General features: G+C 35.5%; 1 protein-coding gene across 1 annotated transcript; it reads left to right on the top strand.

Annotated features, from left to right (window-relative positions):
* The first annotated feature begins 398 nt into the window (after positions 1–398).
* On the top strand, positions 399–10,969 carry LOC118617999 (integrin binding sialoprotein). Its single transcript, XM_036243975.1, has 7 exons — positions 399–452; positions 545–595; positions 692–769; positions 1,470–1,472; positions 5,165–5,227; positions 9,470–9,634; positions 10,451–10,969. Exons 1-7 carry the CDS (start codon positions 399–401, stop codon positions 10,967–10,969), a joined length of 933 nt encoding a protein of 310 aa, XP_036099868.1.
* Positions 10,970–15,426: the final 4,457 nt, after the last annotated feature.

The following is a 15,426-nucleotide window of genomic DNA, read 5'->3' on the forward strand; positions in this document are numbered from 1 at the left end:
TTAATTATAAAAGAGAGAAACAGATCCCATAACCACACTAATAATTCAATTCACCTGGCTGATAGTCCTATGTCAGTGACATTAGGAGGCCCCCTAGCCCCAGTGTGAAGTATGCTAAGCATTCTTGCCCTTGTCAGTGATGAAAGGTCTTCTCGTGACAGATCAGAGCAGATGGGTTAAGGTCAAACATGGAACTCGAGATTATTTAAACAGGAAGGTAAAGTCAGTCTTCTATCACTTAAATAAAAGGAACAATTTTAATTACTCAAAACTATAATTGAGCAGACATAAAAAGAAATTAAATACTTCATTGCCTAGTATAGGCAAAACAGATTATACTTCCAGCTTTAATATTTATTAACTTTACTACTTCATTAATTCCAGAAGCAATCACCAAAATGAAGACTGCTTTAATTTTGCTCAGCATTTTGGGAATGGCCTGTGCTTTCTCAGTAAGTTCTTTATCAAAAACCTGTATTTATTTCTGTTTTTGCATTTTTATGTCAGAGAGAGAAAATGTATTAATTAAATATTTTTTAAACAGATGAAAAATTTTCACCGCCGAGCTAAATTGGAGGATTCTGAAGAAAATGGGGTAATTAATTTTAACATACTTCCTTGGCCTGACTACCCTTACTCTGGATGTATTTGCACATTAAACATGAATATATCATTTATTTTGTTTATGCAGGTTTTTAAGTACAGACCTCGGTATTATCTTTATAAGCATGCCTACTTCTATCCTCCTCTAAAACGATTTCCAGTTCAGGTAAGTATAAAAATTAATTTGTCTTTTCACCCATTGCAACTGAAAGACAATCAAATTTGACTATGAAACGCTAAATTAAGCTCTCACTGAAATTCAGCCAGGAAGATCAATTTACTACAAAAAAGTTTGTTTTTAACATAAAACACCACAGAGATACACCACACAGAGTAACATCATCTTGGGTCCAGTCTAGAATATAATAAAAGCAAATACCTTGGCACACTGAATTCAGGTATTTTTCCTAACTCCCTGACTACAGTGGACAACTTTACCAGTTGCTGACAATTAAGTCAATGGTAAGGCCACTAATCATCATGTTATAGTTGATTCAGTACTTTCATACAGTTGTTTTATAGCCAATAATTTTAGATTTCTTTAATTGGTAGAAAAAAATTGACTTTGTAAACAGTAGAGACCATTTGAAAAGAAATTCTTGATAATCAGTGGGGATTGCTGAAGATTTTTTAACCTTTGACTTGTGTGGATCACTAGAGCAATAAATATGTCAACATCAGAGCGTAATTATTACTTTGGCTCAAGAACTGCAGAGGAAGAGAGAAATTCATGAAGTAAACCAACATGCTTATGAGAAAAATAAACATTCTTAAAATTTGAAAACAAAAAGGAAAATAACTAAACTAAAAATAAGAGTTTCTGTTTTTAGTGTGTTACCTGTGAAGAGAGCCTTTGAAAACTGAAGGGTGTGGTGTTGACTTTAAATATACAACAAACCAGAATTGCACTATTTTTATTCCTATACAGTTTGGGTTCAGGGTACCAATTACACACCATTTGACCTAGGACTCCCGAGGCACTAAAAGCAGTCAAGATACCTAAAACGATGTCTCAGCACAGTGGCTTGGCATAGCATTCTACCATATGTTGGGCTAACCCATCTCTAACTCATACAATGATAGGAAATGATAATTTTAAAGTATTTCTAGCATCATAACAATTATGGGGAATGTGTGTGGCCAAAGAAATATGAGCACAAATGATACAAGAGCTGTGGGTTTTCAGAACTGTCTTCCATTCTTTGGTTCACCTCAGGCCCATAAATAAACATTGCTCATTTGAAAGTTTGCTTTGTTTTTTTCTTAAATAAAATGGAAATGATAATAAATTTAACTTTCTGACTAGCTCCTCAACTTTTCTAAAATATCAGGTACTTAAAAGATATTCCCACCTAGAAAATTTTGTAGATATATATGTCTGTGGTCCAATTAAAATATCCATAGTAAAATGATATTAGGAGATGTTTTATTTTTCATTGATAGACTCAAAGTTCGTACATCTTTAAGTACACAAAATTTCCACAAATCATGTGTAAGTCCATCTCAATTAATTAAGAATGTGTAAGTAAGATAGTTGTTTTAAAGAAGAATCCAATAAAATATCTCTCCCGATCTAACAGTCTGACCCAGTATTTATGACATATTTTTCTATTTTGCTAAGTTTGATTTTCAGGACTTTTTTTTTTACATATTTACTTATAATTTTTTTTTATAGTTCTTTATTATTTATTTTCTTAAGTCTATTAAGCATTTAGTGCCTAAATTTCACCTCAAAATGGTTTCAGCTGTATTGGCTTTAAAATTCATGTTGTAGTTAAACAAATCTGTGTTTACATGTAATTATTTCTAAAATACCAACTTGCATGAAATATACTATATTGATTTCAAACCTATCAACAGTCTACCATAGCTTATCTATTTGTGTGGCTATAGAAATGGAAGTATAAATAATGTCACATCGTAAGCATTTTAATTGAGGAAATTGCTTTTTTATCATTCATATGATATTTGATTAGTGTGTGAACTCTTAGAGGGCAAGAACATTATCTTATATTTCTTTTATTGAACTCATCTCAGCTATCACAGTGCTTGATACAGGAAAACTGTTCATATTTCCAACCTCATCTCTTGCTATGACCCTCATTCTCAGTACAATGCCTGGGGTGTGTATTTGGGAGATCGAAGAGATAAAGTGATAGAAGTTAGAAGGAGTAATGGTTTAAAAAATTATATATGACTTTTGGAAAATCTATAGGACTCAGTGACAAATTGGTAATGAGGCATAAATGAAAGGAAGGAAAAGAAGAAAAAGCCAGGACTTCAAGGCATTACATGCAGTTTTAACCTTGTTCTCACTGCAGTATTAATTGAAGAGTAGAACGGAAGCTAGATGTGAGAAAGTCTGAGAAATGATGAAACACTCCCACCGAGGAAAATATGCTGTCCTCTCTATATAATTTAACTAACAAATAAAAATAGTTCAAATATTAGGTCATTATTTACTCTCTGGGCTAGGGAAAGCATACCCATTAAGGTCATGGCAGTGGAAGAACAGGTCTAATTATTCTCTTTTCCACCCAAGGTTATTCTTGGCTCAAGGGGACAAGCATTCCCTTTCCTTGGGTGGAAGGTGTGGCCACCTGAAGAATGAGCCCAGCGGGGATGGCCCTGAGGGGGGCTGGATTGTGACTGTTCCCTAAAACCTGATTTCTGACCTACAGGTTCTTCTACAGCTATATTTTCTAAGACCCATGGAATTTAATTGAGTTAGAATCGAAGTTAACAATTGCAAAGTAGAAAATGACAGAATCATAAGTTGGGTATCCATTTGTATACCTGTTGCATTAAGAGTGGTAGCAGAAAAAGAAGGAAAATTCAATTTGAATTAAAACTGGGAGGAAGATGAAGACTCTCCTCTACTGTCTTAAAGGCTCTGAAAGCAAAAATTTAGATTTACGTTTTCTTTTAAAAAGTAGCAAAGTTCATTAACTTATAATTACATTTTTATAACAGATGCCTTGGTTTAATTTATTCTCATTCAATATTGAGCTCTATAGAGAATGGTACTCTAAACTCTCTTAAATGAGTAAATGAATTAATTTTCTCTTAAATAACTTTTAATATATAGGGTTGGCAAAAGTAGGTTTACAATTGTGAGTATGCCCAAGATTATTCTTGTATTATTATATTATTTATTTGTATTACAATTGTGAGCCTACTTTTGTCCATCTTTGTCTATATATTAAAATTTTAGATATTAGTTTTAGATCAAAAGATATTAAAATTATATACAAATTTAAGTTCAAGTCAAATTCTAATTTGTTAAATTTATTTTTTATTTTTATTCTTTCTACAGTTTATTGAATTTATTGGGGTGGCATTGGTTAATTAAATTATACAGGTTTTAGGTGCACAATTCTACAATGCATCATCTGTATATTGTATAGTGTGCTCACCACCCCAAGTCAAGTTTCCATCACCATTTATCCCCCCTTTACCTTCTTCTACCTCCCCCCACCCTCCCTTTCCTCTGGGTACTGTTGACTGTGTTCATGAGTCTTTTTTTATTTTCTTTTTAAAAAAAATTTCTGCTTTTATTTATTTCATTTTATTTTTTCCATCACCATTTATCCCCTCTGTGCCCTGTTCCTCCTCCACCCAGCCCCCTCCGGCCCTGCAATCACCCACTATTGTCCATGTCCACGAGTTCTCTCTTTTTGCTCAATCCCTCCACCCCTGCCCGAACTCCCCCACCACCTCAAGCTGTCTGACTGCCCCCTATTTATGAGTCTGTTTCTATTTTGCTAGGTAGTTCAGTTTATTCATTACATTTTACATCTTAGTGAAATCATAGGGTACTTGTCTTTCTCTGACTGGATTATCTCACTCAGCATAATGTTCTCCAGGTCCATCCATGCAAAGGGTAAAATTTTCGTCCTTTTTATGGCCAAATTGTATTCCATTGTGTATATGTACCACAGCTTTTTTATCCACTCCTCTACTGATGGACACTTGGGCTGCTTCCAAATCTTGGCTACTGTAAATAGTGCTGCTATGAACAGAGGGGTGAATATAGTCTTTCAAATTAGTGTTTCACGTTTCTTCGGATAAATTCCTAGAGAACTCAATGTTTAAGAGAATCACCGAGTAGCAATCATTTTGAAATAAGCCTAATCATCATTTTATTCATAGTTTAGAAAGAAAACAAAACAAAACAATGTGATCTATGCATAGCTCAAGATTTGCCTTGAACTGCGTGAAGTCACACAACCTTTCTGGGCTTCAGATTCCTTCTCTGTAAAACAGAGAAATCGGAGCAGATAATCCTCTTGGTCCTCAGAGCTAAGCAATCTTGTGATTTATTGCTCTAGCTCTTACCTACAAAGTGTTTTAACATATTGTCTATGCTTTGGGGTTAAAAATGGAGTCGCTCATACATATCTTGATCATTGTAAAATGGCCTTTTCTCTCTAACCTCATTTTATATGTGCCCAGTCCTCTTCATATCTTTCTTACATTAGCATGAGAACTGTTTAAGTAAATAAATGTAAATCTAAATATATATTCGCATGTGTCTGAATTCATGTGTATACTATTTTAGAGCAGTGACTCATCTGAAGAAAATGGAGATGGTGATAGCTCAGAAGAGGAGGAAGAGGAAGAGGTAAGAAGTTTCTGCAGGTGTTTTCATAACAAACCAGGCAGCACAAAAACAAATAGGAAGCTCGTTTACCGTAGTAGGGACTCTGCAAACAGCCATTACCAGCTTACCAACTGCCCACAGCCCTCTATTTTAAACAAAATGTTATTTAAACTAGAATCAACTAAAATTACCTGTTTAAAACACTATTGCAGTTTGGGGTTAAAGTTTCCTATAAGTGGTACACAAAACCAAAAGTGTCTCCATTTTAAGTGGAAGAAGTATGGATTTGGACAAAAAGGAAAGTATTATTTACATTTAAGTGGGTAGAACATAATGGTAAAAAACAAGTACAAGTATATAATAGTTCTAAATTCAGTGAAATGCTTATTTTAATGACTAAACTTAAAAAACTTAATGTATTAAGTGAACAGTATATAAAAACTAATCTTTATCTTTTATAGTGCGATTGTGATTCATCTGCCTTTCTTGACCCACCAAACTAGGGTTGTTCTTTTTAATAGGAATTTTATGTCTTTTTTGTCTAATGATAAAATTCACATTCTTACAGAAATGCAAATACTCAAGATGTAAAAATATCTTCTGATATACTACTACAAATCAGTGTACTCATGGCTAAAATCCATCTCTATATCTCGGAAATTGTGCTAACATGTTTATAACTGACACTCTTGCCCAAGGAAACGTACTAATTAGGTACATTTTCCTGGATTGTCAATTATAGCAAGCACTGGTTTGGGAACCTTCTAAATTCAGGTGTTCATAGGTGCTATTTGTGAATGGACAATGACAGTCAAAAATGGATCATGAATAAATGTCTGTTATCTTGAAAACAAAACAGTGTGAGAACTTTAAAATGACAAATAATTAGTTTCATTTTTTTTAAAGTGTAAAATTAACATTTCCAGTACAATAATTTACCCTAGTAGCTTTAAAAAAGGCCCTAACAGAAAGAAGTACCAAGCCAGTACCAGGAAAAATGCACCTGCTAAATCCCTCAGATTTTTGCCTGCAGTTCCACATAGTAACCTTGCACAAGGACTAAGGTAGGGCAGTCCACTTACTACAGCTGTTTGCTGTACAGTGACTGTAAGGTTGCCATGCAGCTAGATTGCTGTCGAACTGCATCCCTTTTGGCAACGGCTCTTCAATTGTGATGGTGTCTGGGGATGGAGGAAGAATAGGACTCCTTTGGGACTCTGATGAAATCACACACACTCAAAATTTTGCCAACAATCTCTGAACATTTAAGGTCCTCCAAGAAGTTATCTTCAAACTCCTCATGACCCAGGAAACATAAAGACTATAGGCTTCATTCCTCTTTAGGGAGGACAGTGCTGTACTCTCTTCTGTATCTCCTCATGAGTAGCACAGTTTCTGATATGGATATGGCGCACAGTACATATTTTTTGGTTTGGTTTTGAACCTTCAGAGGAATAAATGCTCCAAAGATCATTTATTAAAAATGATTATGGAAAAGTGGATGAACAAACCTTGGAGTCGTCCATTCTAAAGAGATTCTATAAGCTCCCCCCCAAGCCCCTCACTGTGGCCCATTTCTTCCCTAAAAGTTTATTAGCAATTCAGATTAAACACAGAGTCCCCAGGAATTGTATCCACATGATAAGGTGCTTAGGCATATTTTCTATTTGGTAAACATACATTTTTTCCCCACATCTAAACTATCCAAGCTCAATAAATATAAAACCTCTATTGATATATAATACACATAACAAAATTATCGTAAGTACACAGATCATTGAAATTTCAGAAATCAAGCACACAAGTATAACCAGCACTCATATCAAAAAGCAGCACATGTTTTGGGCACCATCCCATTCATTTCATTCCAATCCCCACCAGGGGCACCTGCTATTGTGACTCCTAACCGATTATTTTTATCTTTTTTGCGTGTATTATATGTATACATGAAATCACACAGCATATACTCATGTGTGGCCTGTTCTACTCACAACTTCAGAGACTGATCCATATTGTTCTATAGTTGTAAATTATTCATTTTCATTGCTAGTATTTCATTATGTGAATGTACCATAATGTATTATTTTTCTGTTTATGGGCATTTTGGTAGTTTCCAAGTTTGGGTTATAACAAAGAGTCCTGCTGTGAACATTCTAGTGTTCTTTCTGGTGAACACATGCATTCATTTCTGGTGGCCAATTTACCTAGAAGTGAGATTTCTAAGTCAAAAAGCTATGCACACATTCAGTCTGAATTGATGCAACTACACAGCTTTCCAAAGCAGATGGACCAGGGTAAACTCCCACTGTCAGTGTGAGGGTTCGAGGTATTCCACATTCTCACCAACACCGTTTCTTTCAGTTGTTTTAGCCATTCTAGTGGGTTAATAACAATTTTTAAAGGACAAGTTACTGCTAATTTTTCGATCCAATAATATATTTGAAACCTAGAGGACATCAACAGCAGACTGATCTATTTCCCTTTTTAACTTATTATAGCAGGACATCCTTAAATAAAATATCTAGGAAAAGAACATGTGCTATAGGAGAAAATATAGATGTGTATAAATTGGGAGTTTGGGCCTATATTCATGACCCTGACACTAATTAACTGCTGTCTGTTTGACCTCATACAAGTCACTTATTCCATTGGACCTCACATTTTCACCTGTGAAATGAGGGTACAGAATGCAACTTGTATATTCTCTTACACTAATGATTGTTCCTCCTCTACCCCTGAAAGATTTAGTCTATTGAACTAAAGCATAAAGATAAAAAGATAAGTAAATAGTATGGTATTTGTGGAATATTTAACACAATTAGCTTGAAGACTGTTTGGGGGTTGACACTGGTATTCCTAAGAGTTCAATGAAACAGTAGAATTTACAAATTTGCTGAAACAAACATATTCTTTTTTAGTCACTTGTTTTAATAATAGGCAGTCTAACTCTGAGGGGTTTTTCTGGTTTCTTTTCAAGTCTTCAAATATGGGATCCCTAGTTAAAGTAATCCTAACATCACAGTATCTTTAAAAATACACCAAAATAAAATAAAGTTTCCAGGACTTATTTAAAGTAAATACATTTTTTATGCATGAATTCCTAATTTTTAGTATTAGCTATGAATTACTTTGTGAGATTAACTTGATTAACAAACAATTGCCCAACAACACTGAGTAAAGGAGAAAGACTAAAATGCTAAGAGATTATGGTAAGCAGTCATTTGAGGAGTGGTGATTTTTTAAAAACATATTCATGTAACAGCATAATATATTACTAAGGATTTCTTGGAGTGTTGAGTTTCCTCATTGCGCAAAAAAATTGATTGTGTGTCAAATTCCTGACGTCTTTTGAATACTGCATATGGCACAGAACTGGCTTACATACTGGCAGATGGATTTTGAATTAAATATATCTTTTTTCTTTTAATAAACTTGAAAGCAAATGAGATGTGTTCACTTCTTTTGGTAGTAAATAAGACTTACTGTCAATCTGTTTAAAAGGAGTTGGTTAATATAAAAAAATCCCTCTTGAACAATATATCCTAGGTGCAGTGTGGACAATTCATACATATTCCAATCACCGTCAAAAACTTTGTGATACTTTACAAAGGGCTGAGCTTTTTGAGTTAGAAAGTATAGCTTTATCACTTACTATGAGACCTCAAGCAAGTTATTTACCTTTCCTGAGTTCAATTTATTTTTCTAAAGAGTAAGAGCAACAATCTTACCTCACAGGGCTGCTATAAAGAATTAAAAAAAATAGGTATAAAGTTCTCAGCTTATTTGTGAGCAAATATAAGAATTAATTTACCACCACATTGTAGTAGTTATTAATACAACTTTACATTTTAATTGCTTAAATTAAACCATTTTAATCAACTTCAATTTAATGAAACTTAAATTAAATTACTTTAATTAAAGTAATTAAAAAGACTTTAACTGATAGACTTTAAGAGCGTAAGTCCTGTATGAGGTGATACCATATAGTAAGATATCTTGAAATTACACAAATATTTTTTAATTAACTAGAATGTAGAAATATCTAAAATGCATTGTAGTGAGGTAAATAGCGTGTGATAACTTTGAGTTGAGGTCTTAGAAGTTAGAAGTGTAGATGGCATAAGAGGAAGCAGAATTATCAACACTGGGTGATGAGCTGGTTGAGAGATACAAAGTTTTTCTCAACAGTGGTTCATGGCTCCAACAAATCTTGAGTTATCTTCTGGCTAAAATAACTTTTCTTGCTCTGGACATTTCTACCAGGAGACTTCAAATGAAGAAGCAAACAATGAAGAGTCTAATGAAAATGAAGATGAAGAATCCGAAGCTGAGAACTCTACCCTTTCTGCTACGACACCTGGCTATGGAGAGGAGACCACTCCTGGAACAGAAAATGCAGGTCTAGCTGCGATTCAACTTCCCAAGAAGGTAATAATTCCTCCCAAATGTTAAATATATCTCATTCTTCTACCGAAGGCTAAGGGTATCCTGACACTATATGCAGAGTATTCTCTATTTTCTTTATAACTCACTGAAAAAGCAAGAGCAGACACAGTCTTCCAGTTTACAAATAAACAAAGATTTTTTTTCCCAGGCAAGTTCACTTCCCGTGTTATCACAGTGACTTTTACATTATAACTGAAGATTAAGGACAAGCATCTTAGCAATGGATAAAAGGTCTTACAAGATGCCATTACATTTCAGGGAAGAGGATTCTAAGACAGAAAGTGAGTAGCAAAGCTATAGAAAGCATCTCACACAGAGAAGGCTTATTTATCAAGTACATTTTTCTCCATCAAAACACAATCACACTTTCTGGACAGTGTGGCTCAGTGGTTGAGCATTGACTCGTGCACCAAGAAGGTCGCAGTTCAATTTCTGGTCAGGACACATGCCCAGGTTACGGACCCGATCCCCATTAGGGGGTGTCCAGGAGGCAGCCAACTGATGTTCTCTCTCATCGATGTTTTTATCTCCTTCTCCCACTCCCTTCCTCTCTCTCTAAAATCAATAATTTTTATTAAATCTTTTAAAAAAACAAACAAAAATAAAAACCCAATCACAAAGGTACTAATTCTGACTTTTGAAAGTCCCCACCGATCCTTCTGTAAATTAAAATTGGCTCCAATTCAGAATTACATCTAGAACACGGCTGTCAATACAGACTGTGTTGGATGAAGTAATGACCTTAAGTTTTACATTTTTAATGCCTAGATTTGGATTCTTTCCAATTTTTCCTTACAGGCTGGAGATGTAGGAAAGAAGGCTACAAACAAGGAGGAGAGTGATGAAGAAGAAGAAGAGGAAGAGGAAGAAAACGAAGAGAACGAAGCAGAAGTGGATGAAAACGGGCAAGGCATAAATGGCACCAGCACCAACAGCACAGAGGTGGACAACGGCAATGGCAGCAGCGGCGGAGACAATGGAGAAGAAGAAGGGGAAGAAGAAACTGTCCCTGATGCCAATGCAGAAGGAACCACAGTGGCTGGAGAGCAAGACAATGGCAGGTTTGAACCCACGACTCCACCACCGGAGGTCTATGAGGCCACCACCCCACCGCTGGGGGAAACCACCACCAGTGAATACGAGGGGGAGTATGAACAAACAGGCACCAGCGAATATGACAATGGGTATGAAGTCTATGAAAATGAGAATGGGGAACCCCGAGGGGACAATTACCGAGCCTATGAGGATGAGTACAGCTACTATAAAGGGCGTAGCTATGATAGCTATGATGGCCAAAATTACTACTACCACCAGTGAAGGCCTAGCCTGGGATGAATTCATCTATTCTGGTGTTTCATGTGGCTACAGTTTTCAAAGTTCAACTCAGGAAGGTGCAATATAACACACGTGTATATTATAATGTGGAATGGTGCTACTGTTCCTAACTGATTTTCCATAATTGCTTCTGCAAGTAATGGGCTTCATGTTGCTTTTCCCTGGTATGTTATTGAAAGGTCATTGTAAATCAGGGCCATTTATCAAGTGGTAAACCAATCCATGAGATCGAGTTCGATGGAATGTTTTGAAGTTGTAGTTCTATAAATAGTATTTTTAACATGTTTGCTGTTACTGCTAAAACATACTTTTTGTGAAAAAAGTGCTTCTAAGAAGAAATTCATTGACATTAATGACATTGTATACAATAAATGTGTAGTTCTTTAATCACACTACCTATTCAACACTGTATAGTTTAATTATCATCCTCATGTATTTTTATGTGACCTATATGTATATTCTATCTATGGGTTTTTATCACAAATAAAAATGCAATCCTTCAAATGTGTTATATGGGAAAAAATGAGATTCAGAATGGAAAAAAGTGAGACAAATAGGGATACAATTCAACAGAAGGATAAAAGCTTATTTCCACTACAGTTTAAAATTCAGAGAAACTATAAATATTTTCTTGTAGATAAACTAAATATCAAAGATTTTGACATACTTGTGGGCAGGGTCAACCATATACATCAAGGGAAATAAATGGCATTTATTAGAGTTGCCAGATTTAACAAATAAAAATATAGGATGCCTTTTTAAATTTGAATTGCAGGTAAACAATACGTTTTTAGTATAAGTATGTTCCATACAATATTTGGCCTTTGTGAAATATTTGGATCATACTTATACTAAATGATTTATTGTTTGTCAGAAATTCCAATTTAATTGAATGTTCTGTGTCATATCTTGCAACTCTACTCCTACTTAATTTGGTTTTAGGTGGGGTAGGGAGTGGGATAGGGTAGAAAACTCTTACACATATGCACACACACACACACACACACACACACACACTCACACACACACACAATGAGGGCTGATACGCAAAACCTAAACTGTAATTTATGCTTTAATCTAACTCTAAAAACACATTTTAAATGGGTAGTGAAGAAAGTAGATAGTGGTCAGAAGCAAGAAGACAAAAATGTATTCATGTTTTTATTTATTCATGTATAAGATGTATTGAACATCTTATGGAGAAGGACAATGTTTAGACATTGAGCATATGAAAACAGAGTTCTGTCCTCAAAGTGATTTTAGTTGGAGAGCTAACAGTTGTAAGGCATTACACACATCAACTCATTGTCTCCTCCATTTTTATTTGGAAAAATACCAACCCTTCAGAAAAGTTAGAAGACTAGTACATGAGTACCCTCATCATACCTTTCACCTAGATCTACCAAGGGCTAACATTTTGCCACATTTATGTTATCTCTGTTTATTTCTGTGTGCCTGTCTTCATATATATGTATATACTTCTTTGCCAAAAGATTAAAGTGATTGCAGACATCATGACATTATGACTCTTTACCCCTAAATACTTCAAAATTTAGTGTAAAAACAAGAAATTCATCTACATAGCTACAATACTGTTCTCTTTCTCAATAAATTTAACATAGATGTGATATTTTCTAATATATAATTCATAGTCAAAAATTTCCAATTATTATAATCATTTCCTTTATTACTAATTCATTTAATTCTTACAAAACTCTATCAGGCACAAAGAGGTTATCTTTGAAGTTTATTTATTAATACCCCAAAGTTACTAATTTTTATTTAACCAAATTGGTTAATCTTCTCCTTCGTGGTTTCTTCCTTTGAATTTGGACTCATGTAATGTGGATACAGAACAGAGACTGCTAATAAACAAGAAAAATATCCTTTTGTGCTGTTGTCACACTAGGACAACACCTTGTCCCTTGTCCAGCCATCAAGCATTCCCTGAGTGGCAGTGTGATTCACAGTGGCCACGAGGATCTCAGCTGCAGCTGTAAGGTTTGCACACCGCAATTCCATTGATTCAGCCACTAGAGAGACAACAAGCTCATATGGAGTCAAGAAACTATTACTTACATAGAGAACAAAACCAGAGTCAGTAAGGTGTCAGCAACCTGCGTCACTGATCCCACAGATGACACTGAACTGGAAGGGCCAGATGACAGGCAGCACAGGTGGTAGGACATTCTGATGTTGAGGAGCCAGCTCTCAACTCTAGCCAAGTGGACAGACTTACAGAGAAGTCTGCTGTTGAACCCTAAGGGGGGCCAGGTTGAAAGTTTCATGCATAAGTGAAACTAGGGAGATATGTGAGAAATGGCCTCTGATCATGTCCCATAAAATAGACAGGTGAATGAGAAACTGCCTATGGCTTCTCTTCACCAGGCTACTTATCCCTCCTTGCCCAGGTGGAATCACAAGGCACTTTGCCAAGACCCAGGTAGGACTGCAGTCAATCCTTGCCCATGTGTCTGCATGGAAACGGGTCGGGTCGTCAGGAGTGCAGCAGAGCTCCTCCCCTACATACCGCTTCCAGATTCCAAAACTTGGGAGGCGTATGAGAGTCTCGGGCCATTCTACAGGAGGCGGGCCACACAGGGGAGTTGGGATGAGCTATAAAAAGTCTTAGGGCATAAAGACGATTACTTCTGCGAGGTGACCCATAGCATGCAGGTCCTCACCAGGTAATAGTGTACTGAAAGGATTCCCAGCACAGGCCACACCATGGGGTGGGTGGTCTGTGGGCATTAGCATGGCCACAGGGCAGCTGCTTCTCAGAGATGACTCTGTGGTCACCTGAGGTCCCATCCCCTCATTTTAAGTTCCTCTTATCTCCTTCAACATGATGCCTCAGTCAACATTCTTCCTAGCTGGTAGCTGGGGAAGGGATGGTAATATTTAATCTGTGGGAAACACTGAATAGCCCCTCACCCCCTTTCAATTTATTAGGTGACATAAATTCTATACCCTGCTTCTTTCATGGCTGACCCTGTGAATTTCCTATCACCCTTTCCTCTCTTAAAATTTTAGCTTTGAAAAGCTAAAGCTTTGACTTTCAAAATGATTGTGTCTATTGAGAGCTCTAAGGGCCTATTTCAGAACTAAAAATCCAAATTTCATTTGGATTCCTCTTATTAAAACAAAACAAAACCCAATCCATCTCTAGGCAAAGTGAATCACTCTGAATGATGAGGAGAAGAAATAATGAAAGTGAGAGAAAAGCAGAAAAATATACACTCTTTTGAAAAGGATAATCTAATGTCATGAAACATGAGTCTCTTTTAGAAAAAGAATCAATACTAATGAAAAGGAAACCATGAAGCAATCACTTGGACTTTTTGTTTATCCAAATGCACATATTTGTAAATATTTTCTGTCCTTAGATTTTGAAAATATTTAGTGGGTTAAACACTCATTAATTTGATTTGTTAGTCTAAGTAAGAATAAACGTTCCCATGCAAATTAGATTCTATTGTATTCTGTTCTTTTTCAGGATGTTCCTTGCTTATATTTCACATCACCCAGGGTCCATCAATGTGTACACTACTTGTCTTATCTGTTTTTAAAACACATATTCAACCTTCACAATTTTACTCAGGGGTCATCAAACTTTCTATGCAAAGCAGAAGTCAGCAAATTTTTTCTCTAAAGGACCAGATAGTAAATACTTTTGGCTTTGCAGGCCATGTGGTTTCTGTCACAGCTACTCAAATCTGTCATTGTAACAAAAGCAGCCATACACATTATGCAAACAAATGGGCTTGGCTGCATTCCAATAAAACTTTATTTGAAAAAACAGGAGATGGGCCAGATTTGGCCCACAGGCGATAGTTTGTTAAATTCTGATTTAGGTGATGGAATAAAGTCATAACTATGAAGAACTGATTAATTTAAAATTTTAGCTGTTTAATTACTAAGGATATAAACAAATTATCAGTGAATTCACTACCTTTTTTTTTTTCTTTTCTTTTCTTCCAACTTGAAACTTGGTCCTTTGTTTTAAACTCTATAAAAGAATTAGTAAAATTTCTGATGTTTGATATAGTAATCTATGAGTTGTCTCCTTTCCACTAATACTTAATAAAATGAGTTCCTATAGTACCTGGACCTAAACACCTCAAGAAGTATTATCTTTGATAAATAATATTTAAGGATAATTTTTTCACTATACTAATTATCTTTTGAAATTTTATGAAAGAGCTAATCAGGTAAGTCTCAACCTTTAGCCAGATGAGGGAAAGCTTGGTCTTGATTCTAATTGTAGGATAGTTAAGTAAAAACAGCACAACATAAACCATTACTTATACTGTATAGAATGGGTTATCATCAAATCCAGGATCGTGACAGTAAACTGAGTCAACTCGACTGGGCTAAGGGGTGCCCAAATTAAACATTATTTCATGATGTGTCTGTGAGAGAGGTTCTGGATAAGATTA

This window comes from Molossus molossus, unplaced genomic scaffold, assembly GCF_014108415.1.
Source record: "Molossus molossus isolate mMolMol1 unplaced genomic scaffold, mMolMol1.p scaffold_m16_p_1, whole genome shotgun sequence".
Lineage (NCBI taxonomy): Eukaryota > Metazoa > Chordata > Mammalia > Chiroptera > Molossidae > Molossus > Molossus molossus.